At 34.6% G+C, this 20,044-nt stretch overlaps 1 protein-coding gene across 10 annotated transcripts in view; it reads left to right on the forward strand.

The window, feature by feature from the left end:
• The window catches only part of LOC105475142 (calcium dependent secretion activator 2), a 564,483-nt gene that overhangs the window by 314,611 nt on the left and 229,828 nt on the right, over nucleotides 1-20,044 (forward strand). For all 10 annotated transcript variants that reach the window (XM_011730292.3, XM_071094565.1, XM_071094564.1 and 7 more), the window contains one exon: nucleotides 446-585. In XM_011730292.3, coding sequence (XP_011728594.2) covers nucleotides 446-585 — 140 coding nt within the window. The remainder of the gene's footprint in view (nucleotides 1-445; nucleotides 586-20,044) is intronic.

The following is a 20,044-nucleotide window of genomic DNA, read 5'->3' on the forward strand; positions in this document are numbered from 1 at the left end:
TTTTACAATGATAATAAAACATGAGGCATATTTGTGCTGTTTGAAATAATTGGCTTTCGTTTTTAAGGATGTTATCCATAATTTCAAAGAATATCTTTCTGAACTGCTTTGCCCTGAGGAGTTTAGAATTTTCTTGAAATTATGGGTGTCTCTTGAGTATTTTTCAACGTCAATTCAACTGTAGCTTGTTGTGCTATTAATTCATTATGAAGTGACACAGGAAGAAAACTCATTATGTGATAATGTGAAAACATGTATTTGTCAAAAAATAAATTAAGTCTGTATTGAAAATCCATCAGCTATTGTAGTAGGGAGTCAAATGGTTTATTGGATACATTTGGGTGTTGACACTGTTTTTTCAAACAGGTAAACATAGAAAATATTTTAGTTCCAACCCATAGACACTCTATATCATGCATTTAAATATGGTCTTTTTTCCATACAGGTGATATTATATCCAACTTCTAATAGCTCCAAATCAGCTGAATTACACCAAATGGTAGTTCCAAAAAATAGCCAGGATTCTGACTTAAAAATCAAACTGGCAGTGCGAATGGATAAACCAGCACATATGAAGCATAGTGGGTGAGTATAAATTTGAGGATTGTTTTCCTGAATTATTGAATTTCATTTCAGTGTATTGTTTTTGTCAGTTTAGTGAGAGAACCAGTATAGCAGGCTTTTACACAGAGTTTTCTCAAAAAGTGACACACACAAGTTATCTTACTCAATGTTTTTAGACCCAAAGATGGCTTTATAGCTCAATACATGGGTCTTTAGTTAAGATAACTGTATGCATGCTACCACAATATTGGAACTTGATTGTGTTAGTATTACTCATCAGTCATATTGATACAGGGCACGATACCTTCTAAGAAACATTCTTCAAATTACAGTAATAGTTGAAACAAGTTTAGCATTGAGATCCCTAGAAATAAAACCTCCATAGACTATATAAAAACTAAAACATAGTGTAGATATAACCCAATGAGGCTGTATATATTTTGACAAGAGGGATATGAGTGTTCATCCAAACATGTGAGTGAGAACTGAATCAATATTGGAGAAAACTGTTCTTGCCTGGGGAATAAGTGCAGGTACTGTCTCCTGGGGATCACCAGGGGTCAGAGTCAGCCTTCATCTCTGCCAAGGTTCTTTGTCTGTTGCAGCTGGTGATGAAACAGGTCTGAACTCTTGAATAAAATGAATTTCCATAAATCCAGGACTTCCTCAGAATAACACTTTGGACTTACTATGGCCAAATCCCAGCATAGGGTTATTAGCCATTAGGAAAGAAAGGCGACCATTTTTCTTACTGTGGAGAGTAACACTTTGGACTTACTATGGCCAAATCCCAGCATAGGGGTATTAACCATTAGGAAAGAAAAGGTACCATTTCTTTCTTTCCTATGGAGGAAAGTAGTTGTTGAAGTGGCTTACCCTGAGTTTGGCAACAAACACAGAGGTCTTAGAAAGTGTATCTTTGTAACAAGCAGAGTCTGCTGGCATTGGGGCCCAATCCCTAACATCAGGGTGGAGCGAACTGATGATTCAAAAAATGAGGAGGATACTTTGGATGACCATTAGGGGAAACAAAGTTAGGCTCTGGGCAGGGGGAAATCCAAGGTATACATTACAGTTGGGATGGAACTAAGGACTGTATTGCTTTTTGGTTTAGTAGGCAGCATGTGCAGTGTCAGACCTCACCAAAGGGAAAAAGTACATGAGAGGGTGGGCTCTTAGAAGGTGAACCATGATTTGGACAACCAACGTTATGCATCTTTAATGTAGTAATGTAAAGTCAAGTCTAACTATGGCTTAGCTTATAATGCACATAGAGTGTCTGGGATTTAATATTTAATTCATGCATCCATCTACCTGCTCACCAGTAATTTATGCAGCAGGCATGTATTGAGCACTTACTGTCTTCCAACTAGGACACACTTTAATATGATATTATTGCAGGCCTATAGGAACTGGCTAGTCAGGGATTCAGACTTGTATGTAAATAATTATGATAGTGAGTGATAAGTGCTATAAGACAGAAATGGGAACCTGGGAAAAATAATGCCTGATTTTTGCCAGGTACAGTGAATGAAAGTCTCACAGGACACCTGACTTTTGAGATAAAACTTAAAGGATAAATTTATCAGGTAGACAGTGGGAGAAATGTCATTCTAGCAACATGACAGCATGTACAAAGGCAGGGAGTCCTGGAAGGACTTTTAGCTGATGATGACAAGTTCAGTGAAACTGTCAGAGTGCTTTGAGACTAGAGAGAGTGCTAGTGCTCTAAAGTGCTTAGAGACTAGTAGAGTTACACATAAAAGAACACAGTATGTTCCAGGAACTGCAGTTGTTTCTCCACTCTTTTTTACTCAGTCCCTTTTTCTTTTGATGAATGGCACAATAAAAAAAAAAAAAAAAAAAAAACAGGAACCTATCATAATGTCAAGATGGCCCTAATTTACCCATCCACAGTACCATGCCATGGTGAATACCCCTGGACCTTCAGCTTGTCCCAAGAACAAAGATTGAACATGCATAGGGCAGGTCCTGTAACCTTTAGCTCCAGTGGGAAGAAACCCTTGTTCTCACCTGGCAGTTCCTTGGTTTAGCATACTCCAAGATAGGTGAGACAATCCAGACCCCTTACAAGGCTTGATTTGGAGGTAGGGTTTGTTTTTTTCACATCTCTTTGAATCAATACCCCTAGAATGGCCCTGCAATGACTTCTGCCCAAGACTAAAGGTGAAGGAAAAGACTAAAGAGGATATATCATAGTCTCTTAATTTAATCCATAAAGCTCAGGAACTCACTGAAGGACTCAGACCAAAAATGCATCATAGCCCAACCATATCAATTATTATCTAACATTGCTAAGAGATACAGGCATTTCTAGATATTTAGGTATCTCTTCAGTTTGTGATATACACATTGAAGCAATGTTAGAACTGAAAATTATCTGTGATGTTATGCTAACATAGTATGTTGTGTAGCAAAATTAAGAATGTCATATTCTAAAATAGTGATTTGATTAAAATATTTTAATACTAATATTAGAAGAGTTGAACATTTTCAACATTGCTATAATAATAATTGATCCCTACGGACAGGGAGTTAGAGGTGCTTTAACGTAAGCATCTGTTCTGTTTCCTCAGTACCCATGTGGTAACAGTTTTACACATTTTGAATAATACACCTATGTGTAAACATATATTGGAGAACATTTCACCTACAGCATAGCTATATTCATCTTTTTCTGAAGTACTTCATAAATGGATTTCACTGCACTTAGTTACATTTAAGAAGAGAAAGTTAATCTTTTTCTTCCAAGTATTCCGTCATACACCAAAGCAATAATGTAACAGGAATAGTAGGTTAATAGCATTTTGCTTTGAGCCTGGATCGTGTTTTGTTGATCATTTCTCCTATAATCAATAATTAACAGATGGATAATTTTAAAAGAGACAAGTCAAGTTTTAAAAATATTAATTTATCTTTAAAATACAGCAAACTCTTGTTACAGATAGAGTTGTTAGGTGGATTAAAAAATAAATTGGAGGATAATGGATTTTTATCTTCAGAGCACTTTAGACTTTGAAATCTTTTGGGACTTCAGTAGTAAAAACCTATTCTCTGTTTTAATAATGTGGACATCAAATATATCTTTCTTGCGTGAACTATTGTAACATGTATTCTCTGTTTTATTCATTTATCACTTATCTATGGCCCTTAAAAAATATTTTTATCAATGTTATTTATATTTGTCTGTGTGTTCTCAACTGTACTCTGTTTCTTAGACCTATTTGAATTCTCAATGCCTCCCACAGTGTATGATCAGAGATAGATATTAATGTGAATAATGATGGTGAAAATGTAATATTGTGCTCCCTAGGGTATTAAGGGAAAAGTAATACAAATGAGAGTAAGCCTTATTTACAAATTGAAACTTAAAGGTTCTAAACACAGTTTATTGGGAATAGAACATAATTTTAATGTAAAAAAATGCCTAAAATAAATGAAATAAATGGTGTTTAGTTCTCAGTGTTGCATTTTAAAATGACTGTTTTTTTAAACCAGAAGGTAAAATGCATCCAATCTAAAGCTCATGTTTCTGATAACTAATCAGTCTACCACTATACATTATAGTTTATTTGAGTATGACTAACTACATGTAAATGAAAATTAAGCATAACGATGACTCCATCCTTTTAAAACCAAACTGAGCATTACCACAAGACGTATATTTAGCAAAAACAAGTTTATTTATTCTTTTGGAATATGTCATCTAAACTAATTATAGAAACTAACCCTTTGATAAATCTGTTGAACAAATTACCAGCTACGTTTTGAATGGTTAAATGATTCACATCCAGCTTTTGAATTTATTTTCCTGGTTTGTGTGTGTGTGTGTGTGTGTGTGTGTGTAACATGAAGATAGAAGTGTTCTTGAACAAATGGGTTATACTTTAGCATAGCCTAGTGGCTAAGTAACAGTATTAACTTAAAACTCAAATAACTATTCCTGTTTTTATTAAATAAGATTATTTTCCTAATTCAAAGGTTATTTTCTCAACCAAAAGGGTAAAATAAAATGGAACTAATAAATGATGGTTATGACAATTAAATCTATAACTGAAAAAGAGAAAATTGGCTCTCACAAATATGTGGAAGCATTATTACCATGATCTATGAGAAGTCTGCATGCAACTGATTACTTTTATAGTAAAAATAGAGTTTCATAACTATGTAACTATAGAAGACTTTTATCATAGTTTCTAATTGGTAAGAAAATTTTAGCAAAACCACTCTCAGATGAATCTCATATTTCTTTTTGTGTAGAGTCATGCTTGGCTATTTACACATTTGTTGAATGAACGGATGGATTAAAATATTTTGACATTGTCACAAACAAAACTCTCTAATTTCCATCATAAAGATGGAAAAGGCATTGGGCTCATCTCTTGTTGCAAGGAGAGACAATAGTTGAACTTCCAGCAGGAAAAACGAGACAAGCCCCACACTGGCTGCATTGTGGCCCCACCATTTCCCAGAGAGAGGGCCAGCTGGGCATCCAGAAATTGGAGCAGCATGCCTATGTAAACTGCATTCACACGCTAAATATTCAGACATTGTATTTGCTCATAAAGTGAAATGACTGCGCTCTAGTAAAGTTCCATTATTTAGCTTATTATTCCAGGTTTATGATCTCCAACTAATTTAGGGGAGGAAAATCTTAGCTGCATCAAGGTAGTATTTGCTCAGAGGGTCCAGGCTTTAAACAAAGCCTAGTCTGTTCTTTCACAAAGAAAATTGATATTTCATTTTTAAATGTACCTTTTAGAATGACTTCCCTCTATGTCCTTGTCTAAAATAACTATGTTTGGACATCTGACCTTGACCTGAACCTATGTATGTGTAGGTCTATTTGCATTCCCAGGTTGAACTTGGCCCAGCCTGGCTTATCCTGATTTCACCGAAATCCTACTTGAGTCCCTTGAACTGTCATCATCATCATCATCATCATCATCATCATCATCATCTTTTTTTTCTTTTTTTGAGACAGGGTCTCACCCTGTTGCCCAGGCTGGAATGCAGTGGCACCATCTTGGCTCACTGCAACCTCCACCTCCCATGCTTAAGCAGTCCTCCCACCTCAGTCTCCCAACCAGCTGAGACTACAGGCGTGCACCACCACCCTTGGCTAATTTTTTTGTATTGTTATTAGAGACAGGGTTTCGCTATGTTGCCTAGGCTGGTCTCAAACTACTGCCCTCAAGTGATCCTCCTGCCTTGGACTCCCACAGTGCTGGAAATACAGGTGTGAGCCACTGTGCTCAGCCTTATAATAACATTCTTCAAGTTTTAACCACATCATTTGACTTTATTCAAAAGAAAATGCTTAAAGACAGATGAGAAAAATAGAAATGTACAAATCATCATTAATTCCTTGAGAGTATAAAAGTTATATCCCTATTAGGGCCCTTTGCTTAATTGTTAGACTTTAATTTACATTTTTATTTGACAGCTATTATGGATGTAGATAAGGTAGTTTGTTGCTCTTTGTGTGTTTATTTTTCTGCTAACTTTATTTTGTCTCCTCCCTATGTCCAAGGGAGAAAAATGAAAATATTACATAAGGGCTTTAAACCATGTCTGAGCAACTGACTTGAATGATTTATCTAAGAAATGAGCTCAGAGTCTTAAAATAGAGAACACCTGGAGATTATTTCACGGCAAGTGAGAGGAATAAGAAAGCACTTTTCCTTTAATTCAGTCTAATGTTGTGTAACACTTTTAAAATTACAGATATTTTCAGTGCATATTTTAAATAACTGGTGGTGCTCATTGTATGTTTTACTACAATTTGCTAGTTTAACTTTTAATTTTCTTGTTTAAATCATTAAACAAGTTGATTTGATCCATATAGCTCTACCAGTCTATCAAATCTTGCTAGTTGTGGTATTAAAATTTGTCAAGTTTTATGATACATTGTTGATCTCATTAGACTTACATACCAGGTGAGTTAGTTTTAGTTTCATCTCAGTTATTTTTATTTTTAATTGTAGTTTTGTATGTGATTTTTATTTTAATTTAAAAATAATTTTTAGACAGGGTCTTATTCTGTCTTCCAGGCTGTAGTACAGTGGTGTGAACAGAGCTCACTGCAGCCTCCATCTCCTGGGCTCAAGTGACCCTCCCACCTCAGCCTGCTGAGTAGCTGGGACCACAGGTGTGTGCCACCATACCTGACTAGCTTCTTTAAAAAACTTTTTGTAGAGATGGGGTCTCCCTATATTGCCCAGGCTGTTCTTGAACTCCTAGACTCAGGTGATCCTCCTTCCTCAGTCTTCCAGAGTGCTGAGATTACAAGTGTGAGCCACCACACCTAGCTAAATTGCTTTATTTGAAGAGGGATTGATAAACCTAAACAGCTGACTCAATACTTACTGTCTACATGATTTTTATTTTGTAGTTACCATCACACCCAAGACATTCATGTGATTGTATAATTAGCCTAATTAAATGTTTTGTGAAAATAATCAGTGAGAGAGGCTAGTGTCATTGAGATTAGGGTTCTAAAGACCTTTGCCATTGCCAGCTCTACTCTAGAATGCTCATGGTACTCACCTCCTCTCTTTTTTCTGTCTCTTATCAGATGCTGTCTCTACAGCAGCCCATCCTGTTTACCCAACAAAGAACCCTTCTCTCTCTGCTTCCAATTCTGCTTTTAACTGGCTTCTTTTTTTTTTTAAGCTCTTATCATTATCTGTGTTATATTTATTGTTTATTAACTGTATCCTCAACTAGAATGTTACTGCCATGGTGTAATTTGCTATTGAGTAGCTTCCCAACTAAATTTGATTCCCATAGGGTAGGAACTTTGTCTTACTTGCTATTTTTAAACCCAATTTTTAGAACATTGCCTAATACTTCGTAGAAGCTAAACAAATATTTGATGAATTGATGAACTTTTTTTAGAAAAGAACAGAATGCAGAAATTATGCTCACAGTTGTAAGTGTTGGACTGATTGTTTGGATAATAACTTCAAATTAATCAGCACCACTGTAAGGTGGATTTGTTGGAGTGTGTTTCAAAGCATTATTGCCCCAGAAGAATTACAGGAAGTCTCCCTTATTTACAAATTTAAATTTGACTATAAATCTAAAGACTGTATTATAAAGAAATATATTATTTTCCCAAAACTTTAAATTGAAATTAATTACTCTTTGTAGGGAGGCTTGTTGCCTGTCAACAGTTATTCTTAGACCATCCCTGTGGTTGAACTGTAGGAGGAAGTTTTAGCAACACTTCTTATGGGTGGAGTATACCCCAGGGTTAATTTGTTTTAATTTGTAAGAATGATGTATTATGTAACCAATACTTATCAAAATTAAAGGCAAAAAATAACACCCTAGATTTGAGCTTTGTTCACACTATCTTTGTGGACTCAATAAAAGTCATTTGCTTTCTTTCTGCTACAGTGATCCTTGAATTTGAATAGTCATGCTATATTTATTTCAGTATTTATTCTGTCAATTCTATTTGGTGTACACTTTTTTTCCATTTAGATCGGCTCAAAAATAATTCATGAAAATATTTTCCCCAACAGCTGACAAAGAAGAATGAGGAGAAATATACAAGGAACCAGTGTTTTAATGATTAGACAGGCAGGAGGAGTCCTGGACTGTATACAGAGATGAATGGACTAAGCAAGTAAAAGCATGGGCTGACAGTACCAAGACTTGCAAATATTTCAGAGTCAGAGCGTGGCAGTGGACCAAAATCAGGACAAAACTTAGGAGCAGAAGGTTACATAAACTAGAAAGCAGGAAGATACGTGGCATTAGTGAAGGGCAATAGCAACAAAAGTACAGCATATGGCAGCAAAGCTGGACTTACTTGAAAGTCCCTGAAAAAAAGGAAGGAAAAAGCTTAGGGAAGATCAGCAGAGGTCTAAAGAGGAGAAAATGAGTGTTTATGGAACATAGTAAAGGATAGGACGAGGCCTAAAAATACAGGAGTGACGAAAAGGAATCTCTTCAAAAGTAGTCCAAGCTTGTCTGTTAGTGTGTTTAATTTTGGCATTCTTTCCATAGATGTTAGCATATGGATATAAGAGTCCTAAAGAATATTCCTACTCCTCTCTATGTAATCATCACTAGCACTTACTTGAATGGGGCATTGTTAATAGGGTATAATATCATGGCCACAGCCTCCTATGTAGACTATCTGAAGCACCTGAAAATCATAAGTAAACAGTACTGGGGAAGATTATACAATAAACTTGCTTTAGCATAATAGATGTGTGTTCAGATTATAAAAAGAAACATCACCACAATTTTAACATTAATACCAATGTCGATAACATGAACAGAGGAAAGAGTTTACAAACATTACATTTGTAATTATTCATCCTGCATTCATTTATATCCTTAAGGTTAGTACATTAGTAATTAAATCAGAAACAAAAAGCACATCTTATTATCATGATTAAAAAAATGGTTTGTTACTTTAAAAAATACAAATGTATTTTTAATGTCTCTGGTTATTTTACATATCAATATTAATACTTCTAAAACACATTTTAAAACATGTTTTTGACAGTAGATTAGAAGGCTATAACAGTAGTCCAAAGGTCAATCAAAGAAAAGTTGAATACCACCTACTTCCACCTTTGTGAAATTGGCAGCCTCATCTTTTCTGCCATTTCGATTGATCTTTAGTTTTATCTTCAATTTATGACTTCTTCCTCACTGACATTAGTTAATCTCCATCTCTCTCTATAGCGTTTCCCACAACTAAATCCCTTTTTATTCCTTCTGCCAACCCTAATTCAGTCTCTATCCTAACTAACAAAACCTGTTCAAGGATTTTTCTACTGATGTTCCTGTTTTCCTAACCATTTAGGAATTCAGGAATACAATTATATCTCTACTTAAAAAAAAATTCAATTGCTTCCCAAGTGCCTGTGGGATTAGATGCAAATCATTTAAGCTAGCATTCAGATTCTTCAAAAATTTGGTTCATCTAGATTTTATACCCAACACAGACTCCCAACTTTGCCAAGTGGATCAGTTCATGTACCCTGAACATGCTTTTATTTGCTCAAATCTATTTCTTTCACTCTTTTACCAAATCCTACCACTCTGGTACCAGGTTACACATTTTCTCATACGTATGTGCCAAGAGAGGCAGTGTTTTTTCTCTAGAACTGGTATTTCCTCAGAAGCAGACTCTCTGCTAACTGCAAGCCATCTTGTCCCTACTCCCTTGATTTTGAGAGAACTATTGAGTCTTTTTTATACCAAGACAATCTAAAGAGATGCTAGCCCTCCCTCTGCCTCATCAAGATTACTCCACATTTGTTACCTTACAAGCTGCACAAGAGAATCTGGAATGGGAGGTGGGGCAGAAGCCCTTCTGCCCAAGGCACTCTCAACCACCTGTGTTCCCTACTCCATCTCTTTACTTTTTACCACAGCCCACAGGCACCAGAAGAATGGACTTTCTCCCTTTTTTTCTGGCTGTCTAGGACCTTACTTAGTAAAACTTTTGATTAAGTCAGCCAGACTTGCCCTTTGCTGTATTAAAGGGGGAGATGAGTGAATTACAAAGTTATTTGTACATGTGGTAGGTTGATCACATAAATAGAACCAATAAACAGGCTTCCTAAATTCATACCTTGTGCCCTAAATCTTTCTTGTCCCCTCCAACTTTGGGTTTGGCCATGTGGCTTGCTTTGGCCCCTGGGACAGAAGCAGATTTGACATAAGCATACACTTGAAAAAGCACATGTACATTTTCACTTCCTTTCTTGCTTGCTTCCTTCACCATGAGGACACACATGGGCTAGCCCACTGGTAAAGCAGAACTAAATCAGCCTAGTTGTGCTGACCTGGGTTTCAGGCATATGAATGAGCCCAGCTGAAATGAACAAAGCCAGCTAGCCAACGTGAAACTGACCACAGACCCATGAGTTGGTCATGGCCCACGCAGCTCAGATCAATAGAACTGCTTAATAAACTATAGTCTCATAAGAAATAATAAATGGTTGTTGTTTTAAGTCACGAGGTTTTAGGGCAGTATGTTATACAGCAAAGGTTAGATTCTGTGCACTCTTGTCTTGCTACAAAATCCTATTCACTTTTTTTTCTATTATACATCAAATGCACAAAGCTGGATTAATCATAACCCTTACCCCATGATGTATGTCACATTGATCTATACATTTATTTGTTTATATAATCTTTCCTGTATAATATGCCTTGCTACAAACATACTGTACTTTATCCGTTTCATCAAAATGGACATTTGAGTCATTCCAGATTCTTGCTATTTCATATAGTGGTACTGTGAACATTCTTGTACATGTCTTCTGGTATATATATGCATAGTTTCTCTTGAGTGGATACCTAGGAGTGGAACTGCTGAGCTAGTAAGAATGTGAATATTTATCTTTACAAGATAATACTAAACTTTTTCAAGTTTTACCTAATAATTCTACCAGTATACATTTCTTCCAGCAAGTATAAGATCTTTCTGTTCTTCTGTTTTTTGGCTTTTACCATCTACTACCTTCTTTGGATACTTTTCACATGTTTTTGTTTATATCTATAGTTATATTATTGTCTCTTGAAGGCAGAGATCCTGACTCTTCATTACTTAGTCCACATGCTTCAGAACATAGTGGATACACATTATTGTCTGATAATTGGTTGATTTAATTTCAGATTAAGAGACAATATGAAAATTCCCTTGATATTTTTCATTTTTCCATCACAGACTGACTTGGGAACCCCAAATTGTGCTCCCAGATAACCTTGAATACTCTCTACTATAAAATTATAACATCCACCTTCCTATTTGTCTCACCAGCTCAGATCACCTCCTTGTGGGCTGGACCTTATTGTTCACCATTATTTGACCAAGCACTGAATGCATGCTTGGTTTCATCAAATCAGTTATTCAACACATGTTTATTGATGTGTCAGACTCAATAAATGAGTAAATTTATTGAGACTGTGTCAGACTCAAGTGAGTGAATGAGTGAAATTTGCTGTAATAATAGTGATACTTAAAAAATCATCAACAGTAATGCATTAGATACCGTAGAGCTAATTACTTGCCCCACTGAAATGGAACAGCTGTTAACCAAATAGCATAGACTAGAAAATTTTAAAAACTGTAAAATTGAAAACAGTTTAAGCTGGCAAAACATAGCATAAATCATATGTAAAAAGTGTAGTATACTGTTAGATATTAATTGCTTCTTCCATGACTTTGACATCCATTTGGAAAGATACCACAAATAAGCGGTTCACAGAATCTATTTTAACTGGTAGCTTGAAGCTGTTTCCAAAATATCCTTATACCAGAATTCACAGAATGTTAAAAAAATTAACTAACTTTATTCTTCCCTGAGTGTTAATATACCTATACACGATCAAAATATCCTTATACCAGAATTCACAGAATATTAAAAAAATAGCTTACTTTATTCTTCTTTGAGTGTTAATATACCTATACATGATAGTGTTGTCCCAAGTCATTTGGGTGGAATTTCCATTGGTGACTCTAGTCAGGGAAAGAGCAAGTATAAAATGATGATTTGAAAACAGTAACTGAAAGATACTGTCTTTGTTGGTAGTGGTTGTGAGAATTATATGTGTTTATGGATATTTATTAAACAAATATGGAACATATTTAAGAATAGAAAGGGCTTAACTCCTCTTTGAAATGTGAAAAACTGTGGAAGGGAAGATGATAAAACCCGAGTGATCACAGAGATTCTAGATCGATGTAGACTATGATGAACAGGGCAGAAAAAAATACTGAATAAAGTGAATGAGGATTGAACCTGAAATGTGTAAAACATTAAAATGAATCAGACAGCTACAATAAAACAGGAAAGTAATGTTACAGTTGAAAATACTGCAAAGAATATAAAGTTATCCTCCACAATATCTATGTGTCCACTGGACACAAATATGCATGCTTTATTTATAGAAAGACAAGTTCCCATTCGTTTAGCTTTTCCCTTGACCTTAAAATGAAAGTTATGAATGTTTGATAGCATCTGCTAATAACTTCCCAAACTTGCACTTAGTTATAGAAAACCATGTGTTGTTTACCCAAATATATAGCCATTTGACTTAACTATTGTATCTGAGAGAATGAGAGTGTTAAGTGTGTTTGTAGTAATACATATGAATAATGAAATGTCAATACATAATTAAAATTTACTAAAGAACAGTGTGATACCATAGTAGGACAGCTTAATTGTAGTACCTAGAGTCTTCAGCCAGCATGCCAATTATAGCCTCATCACTGTGTGATCTTAAGGCAAGTTACTTAACCTCCTTGTGCCTCCCTTCTTCCTCTGTAAAATTGAATATGACAATCACCGATTTCAAAAGGATGCTGTAAGGATTAAATGAACTAATATCACTAAAGTGACTAAAACATTGCCTGGCACATTGTTAACAGTCCATTTTAGCTGTTATCATTACACAATAGATAATTTATGATTTACAAATAAATGACAAGATTTGATTTTATGCTACTATATTATTACATATATGATATTTTCCATGTGTAACCTTGAGATATTCTTCTGTTGCAATAGTTTTATATATATATTCATTATAGAAAAATGGAATTATAAGAGAAGTGTTTAAAAAGAACAAAAATTGGCTGGGCACGATGGCACATGCCTGTAATCCCAGCACTTTGGGAGACCGAGGCGGGTGGATCACATGAGGCCAGGAGTTCAAGACCATCCTGACCAACATGGTGAAACCCCATCTCTGCTAAAAATACAAAAAAAGATAGCTGGTTGTACAGGTGGTGGGCACCTGTAATCCTAGCTACTAGGGAGGCTAAGGCAGGAAAATCACTTGAACCCAGGAGGTGGAGGTTGCAGTGAGCCGAGATCACACCATTGCACTCCAGCCTGGGCAACAGAGTGAGACTCCATCTCAAAAAAAAAAAAAAAAACATCATAATACCACTTTAAAAAATATTCTTAGGTATATGAAAGTTAAAAGTGCTGCTTTTTCTGTTTCATTCTGAACCACAGGATCAACTATTTGGTGCACATATTTTTGTTTCTGTGTGTGTGTATCTTTGTTATATTAACATACTCAATTTACAGTAATTTTAGACATGTTCTACTTCCAGCACTGACATTTTCTGCCAGCATTAAGTACTCTCTATGTATTTATAGTGTTCGGACTGTAAAAGTTATATAATGAATTAATGGGTTAAAATGATTTCTTAATTAAAATCATTGCTATAACTTACATTTCTATAAAACCAATTGGTTTTTATAAGTCATATAAAATGAAAAATGGAACTTTGTGATACAGAGCACAAATTGCATTAATGATTCATAGGTATTATGAGTGAAATGAAAAATTACTAGACAAGGAGAAGAAAGGAGAAAGTGTTTATCCTGCTACCAAATATTCAGTGAATGGATTGTAACTACAATCTTGTCTTTAATGTTTCCCGTGGTAATTGTCAGGAAGAGATATGAAGAATTGTGGGACCTTAATAATATGCCTTGCCGTTTTAATTGCTGAGAGAAGCAAGAGAATTTTAATTGCCAGGAGATACATTACTAATTAAAGTGTCATTCTACATTCATTCTGAAATAATTAGTTTGAATATTTATAAAAGCCGAGATATAAATTTAGTTTCAATTTAGGAGCATACCCACAACACACTTTGTTAAAATTATCTGTGGTTAAGAAAGGTTAACAATCATAAAACTTTAAATGTTTCTTTAATTTGATACAATTTAATTTTTTATTGGATTATTCATCTGAAAACTGGAATTCACAGTATTTTAAAACTTAGTATTCCTTTTAAATTACTATAATAGTTAAAGTCCTAAATTGCTTTCATGTTTCTGGGGCATTGGGTTTTTAAATTTTTTAGTTTTAGCATTCATTACAGTTCAAGGGAAAATCTTTTGTAAGTGATGCCAACATGAGTATAATGTCATATATGAATTATAAATTCTGTTGATACCACATGGAAACTTGTAAATGTAGTCATGATTCAGTGGACTTTTAAAATTCTAGACTAAATCTCAAATACTCAGCTAAAATAAATTAACTGAAAATGACATGTACTTGAGCTGAAACAGTAAACTTAACACAAAAAAGTAAATACATTAAATATAAAATGTGACTTGAAACATTTTGAACATGTAGTTACCTAAAATCATCAGTTGAAGTTTTATGAAGATTAAGGACACATTAGGAAAATGAAAAGGATGAAAAAATGTTTTTCTTCATATGGTTATTGCATAAAATTAAAGTCATGCCTTATACTCGGCTTAATAATTATAAGGTTTATGTTTACAACACTTTAAATACTCACTTTTTTCCCTGTATAACTGGTATACAATTACATTTGTTACAAAGGCTGTTGATGGATTTAACTTGCTTGCCTTTTTGTTTTTTCGAGATTTGGAGCACAGAGCATTGAATACTGATATTTCTCTTTTAATGACTCATCATCACCAGCCCCTTTTTTGTTTTACTTAAATATTTCATTTCTGATCCCATCTCTTATTTCGCTCCTGCCCACATAGGTACCTGTCTTAGTCCATTATGTGTTGCTCTAATGGAATGCCACAGACTGGGTAGTTTATAATGAACAGAAATTTATTTGGCTCACAGTTTTACAAGCTGGGAAGTCCAAGATTAAGGGGCCAGCATCTGGGGAAGGTCTTCTTGCTGTATTAAAATATGGTGAAAGGCATCACATGGGTCAAAGAGAGAGGAGGACTGAATTCATCATTTCATCAGGATCTCACTGCCATAATAATGGCATTATCCATTTGTGAGGGCGGAGTCCTTCGTGATCTTAAAGGTCCTACTTCTCAACACTGTTGCATTTGGGTTTTAAGTGTCTGACACATGAACTTTGGGAGACATATTCAAATCATAGCAGTATCCACTCTATATTGGTTAATATAGCCATGGATGTTGTTTATCCCTGTAAAATGTGTAGTGTGTTTTGTGTGTGTGTGTGTGTGTGTGTGTTAAATGTAGATGTTTTGTGCTATAAATTTTTTTTTTCATTAAACATCCAATATTTAAGACCAATGTTCATTGTTATATATTCCTTTAGGTCACTGCTTCTTTTACTACCTGGCATACGACAGTGTCTACTACATTTTACCTATTTGATCCTCTAATGATAAACACCTGAATTGTCTCCAACTCCCATCATTATAAATAGTGTTCCAGTAGTTGTCCTTGATCATGTCCACTCACGGTCCTGTGGTAAGAATTTCTCCACTATGTATAGCCAGGAATGAGGCATACAGATTCTTAATTTCACTAAGTATTTCAAGATTGCTTTCCAGATTATCTGTTCCTACTTACAGTGCTACTTTCCTATCTCCTTACCCAAAATAGGTTTTACTGACCTTTCTAATTGTTGTTTTTCTGATAAGGGGAAGCAATGATATTTTTCTCCTTGAACTATCAGTAGAGTAATTTATATTGGTGGGGATTTTTTTTTTATGTTAAACTATCCTTACATTCATGGAAAACAATTTTTTATTTAAATGTTATGAGAATTTTTTAAAATTAAATAAAATTTAAATAATACCCTTCAGTTTATCTGACTGCTAATGAATTAAGGTAAATGTTCTTTAAAAAAAAAAAAAAAGGCTAGTTAAGCTGCCTCTTTTGTGTTTATATTCACCCCCACTGCCAAATTTCACATCTCAGCTTATAAGTTACATTGGTATATAATTTTTTTTCTTCACTGTTCTGAAAGGATTTTCAGTCTAGGAATCAAAGGCATATTAACCTCTTTAAATCAGTTGGACAGTAATTTTTTCGCATTCTCTTTTTCCCTTTGTTTCTCTTTTTTTTTTTCTTTTTTTACTGAAACTTTTGTATAAGCGGGATTTTTCAGTCATTGGGAGTTTGTTAGAAACGTATTTTTAATAATGTCTAGATTGGAAACTTGGATTGGAGATAAGGGGAAGCCACCTTTGGTGGCTATTTCAAGTTTTTTAGTAATTCTTGGTCGGTCTACATTTTTGCATTTTACATCAATTTTTCCTTTGGAAAGTATCATTTTTTTCCAGATTATTCTTAGATTTAGCTATTAATATTTTAATATTTAAAATCTTCTGATGTGTTTTATCTATCCTTTTATAAATTCTTTTTTATTTCATTTTTCTCACTTCAAATATTCTGTTTAATTTCTATTATTCCTGCAGAATTTTGTCTCCAATACTAATCTTTTCAAGCACCAATACATGTGTATTAATTTCCTCTCTCTTAAAAAATCTTAGTTCCATTAATTTCCTCCCAAATCTTCATTATTTCTTTTCTTCTGTTTCCCTAGGATTGTTGGGTTGTGTTTTTTCCAAATCCTTTGGTTGAATAATTCAGCTTATTTTTCCCTGTATTTCTTATATCCCAATAGCCTTGAGTTTTAAATATGAAATTTTTGTTTTTGGTTTATTTTATTACTCAAGTAAACGGTTTTTTCCCCAATTCTTTTGCAGTTGTTTCACCTCAAAAGAGCGTTTTTTCTGCTTATATTAAGTTTTTTGTGTAAAATTTTCACCTAGTTTTATCTTTAATTTTATTCTCTATTAACATAAGAAAGAATGTTTCTTCTTCAACATAGCATTACACTTTATAATTTTCTTTTAGAATTTTTCCTCTGTTATGTGGTGCTTCTGTTTTCTCTGGAGCATAATCTTTTTTTTTTTTTTTTAATTTTTGCTTGTATTACCATTCATAGATACTTGTCTAAACAACCTAGGACAGATAGTTGTAAATATACTTCTTTGATAAATAGTTGTATATATGGCTTCTTGAAAGTCTTTTTTTTTTTTAACTTTTAAGATTAGAGTACAAGTGTAGGTTTGTTACATAGGTAAAATTTTTGTCATGGAGGTTTGTTGTACAGATTATTTTATCATCTAGATATTAAGCCTAATAACTAGTTGTTTTTCCTGATTTTCTTCCCTCCTCCCATTCTCCACCCTCAGAAAAGCCCTAGTATGTGTTGTTCCCGTCTATGTGCCCATGTATTCTCATCATTTATCTCCCGTTTATAAGTGAAAACGTGGTATTTTCAGATATCAGCTTCCCTTAATCTCATTCATTCAGGCTTTTCATTACTCTCATCAATGAATTGTTTTGACCAGTGGTGACCAAGTCTGACCAAGGTAGCTTGAGAGCTTAGGCCCCCTTTCCCTTAATCTTCATTAGCACCCTTCGAGACCTCTGATGTGAGAGTTGAGGTTTTCTGAATCTTAAAGTGCTATGCAAGTTCAACTGCTTAAAGAATCCTCTAGGTTCTTCTTTTTCCCTGACATCTCATTCATATAAAAATACTGTTTTCCATAAGACCCACCTGTGTAGAAATTTCAGACTCTGGTTACTGACCCTCATCAGTCAACGGTGTCTCGCCGGATTGTGTGCTTATTTTTTCTCCCCCCATTAAGCGTTAACCTTCTAGTTTAGAAATGCAATGGGTTTGGTACTTTTTCATCTTATTGATCCTCACAGATGTAATTTCTACTCAAAGTAGGAAGTAACCTTGATCTTTTATTGGCTCAATTGATACAAAACATATTTTCATATTCAGAATCCTATAGCACTTTGTACTATATATTTTTAATTATATCTGAAGATATCTTTCTTAGCTCTCTTACTCCTAAGTGTCCTGTGGCAATGATTTGTGTCATTTTCATCTTTAATTCCTCATTTTAATTCCTAGCACACTGTTTTACAATGAACAAGTCCCTAATAAATAATCTTAAATACCTCTATTTTTCTAGTCTGTTATTTACTCAGTAACTATAATTTATAACTATTCTACAACTATTCATTTTTCTTAAAAGCAAAAGGATATCATTTGTCTAATATTGCTTTGTTTTGCTTCATTCTGTGGAGATAAATTTACATTATAAAATTTAGGTTTGGAGAAACCCAATTACAAAAGGCAATTTCTATGAGGATGCCTTGTCATGCCACAGGTTCTGTCTCTGTTCCCAGTAGGCAGATCTAGTTTAGGACTGTCTCACAGCAGCCACTTAGTTCAGTTGGGTAGATCTGGTGCTAATAGTCTAGGGTTTCCAGTAAGGTCTTGTTGTCCTTCTTTATCCTCACTTTATCAAATGCTTGATAAAGTATTATTGGAAAACGTGGGAGTAAGACTTGCGGTGGAATTTTTGTAAAAGTTTTAAAAGGTCCCAAGAGACATGAGTCACTTTCACTGATGTGGGGCTCAGTGTATCATCCATCAGTCTACAACTCTTGCCATTAGCCTTTAAAACAAGATCTATTTGTCATGGAGTTATTATCAACAATTCAAATATATATGTGTTTTCATCAATGATACAGCAATATTCTCTACTAGTTCTTACAGGAATGTGTGGTCAATATCAATAGAATAATTCTGAGAATTATGACTTTTCTGTAAAAGTCTTGTAAACATACTGGAAAGGTTCTTTAACAGACTTTTTAAAAATAAAACATATTTATTATCTGGTATACTGTTACCTTTTTAGAGTACTCAGCTATTACTCTAATTAGCAAGCTGATCCAAACATATGACCTCTTACATCTCTGACATCCAAATATAGTAGATTAAGTGCATCTGAAGAATCGATCACATTAAATAACATTCTTATTTAGTTCTTACAACACTATGTGACAGGTATGATGAAGCCAGTTTACAAGATCACTAAGGCATAAGGAGGTTAAGAAATTTGCCCAAAGTCATTTAGCTAATACGTGACCATGATTTGAACTCATTTGTCTGATTCCAGAGCTTGTTCTCTAAACTGCTAGGCAACACCACCTACTAATACAAAATACTTTTCTCCTGAAGTGATCACTGTCAGTTCATGATACTCAAGTACCACCAGAGGCCAGGTAACCCAAATACTTGTGTGAAGTGATTAGGTTATAAGTAATGAGGACTGGTAGTATCAGGATTATAGGAATCAAAAGATCATGTCCTGCAAAAGGGATTTCAAAATATATTTTAAAATGCTCAACTTTCAAAGCACATTGGCAAGCCAGATTTGGTCCATGAGGTCACCATTTTTTATTTTTTGGTTTATAGAAACATCCCTCTGCATTACTACTTTTGAATAATTTAGAGGCTCTGCTAATTGCCACATACTCAGACACAGTATTTATTTCTTTTCTTAATGGCTAAGGAACCTTGGAGAGTCACATATTTTGAAATTGATTTCACTGAAATAAGAGAATGAAAGGAATAAAAAACGTACTTTTTCTTGTTTAAATCTTTCTTCATGTCATTTATTAAGAATAATGATGGCCGGGCGCGGTGGCTCAAGCCTGTAATCCCAGCACTTTGGGAGGCTGAGACGGGCGGATCACGAGGTCAGGAGATCGAGACCATCCTGGCGAACACGGTGAAACTCCGTCTCTACTAAAAAAATACAAAAATCTAGGCGGGCGAGGTGGCTGGCACCTGTAGTCCCAGCTACTCGGGAGGCTGAGGCAGGAGAAT

Source organism: Macaca nemestrina, chromosome 4 (genome assembly GCF_043159975.1).
Source record: "Macaca nemestrina isolate mMacNem1 chromosome 4, mMacNem.hap1, whole genome shotgun sequence".
Lineage (NCBI taxonomy): Eukaryota > Metazoa > Chordata > Mammalia > Primates > Cercopithecidae > Macaca > Macaca nemestrina.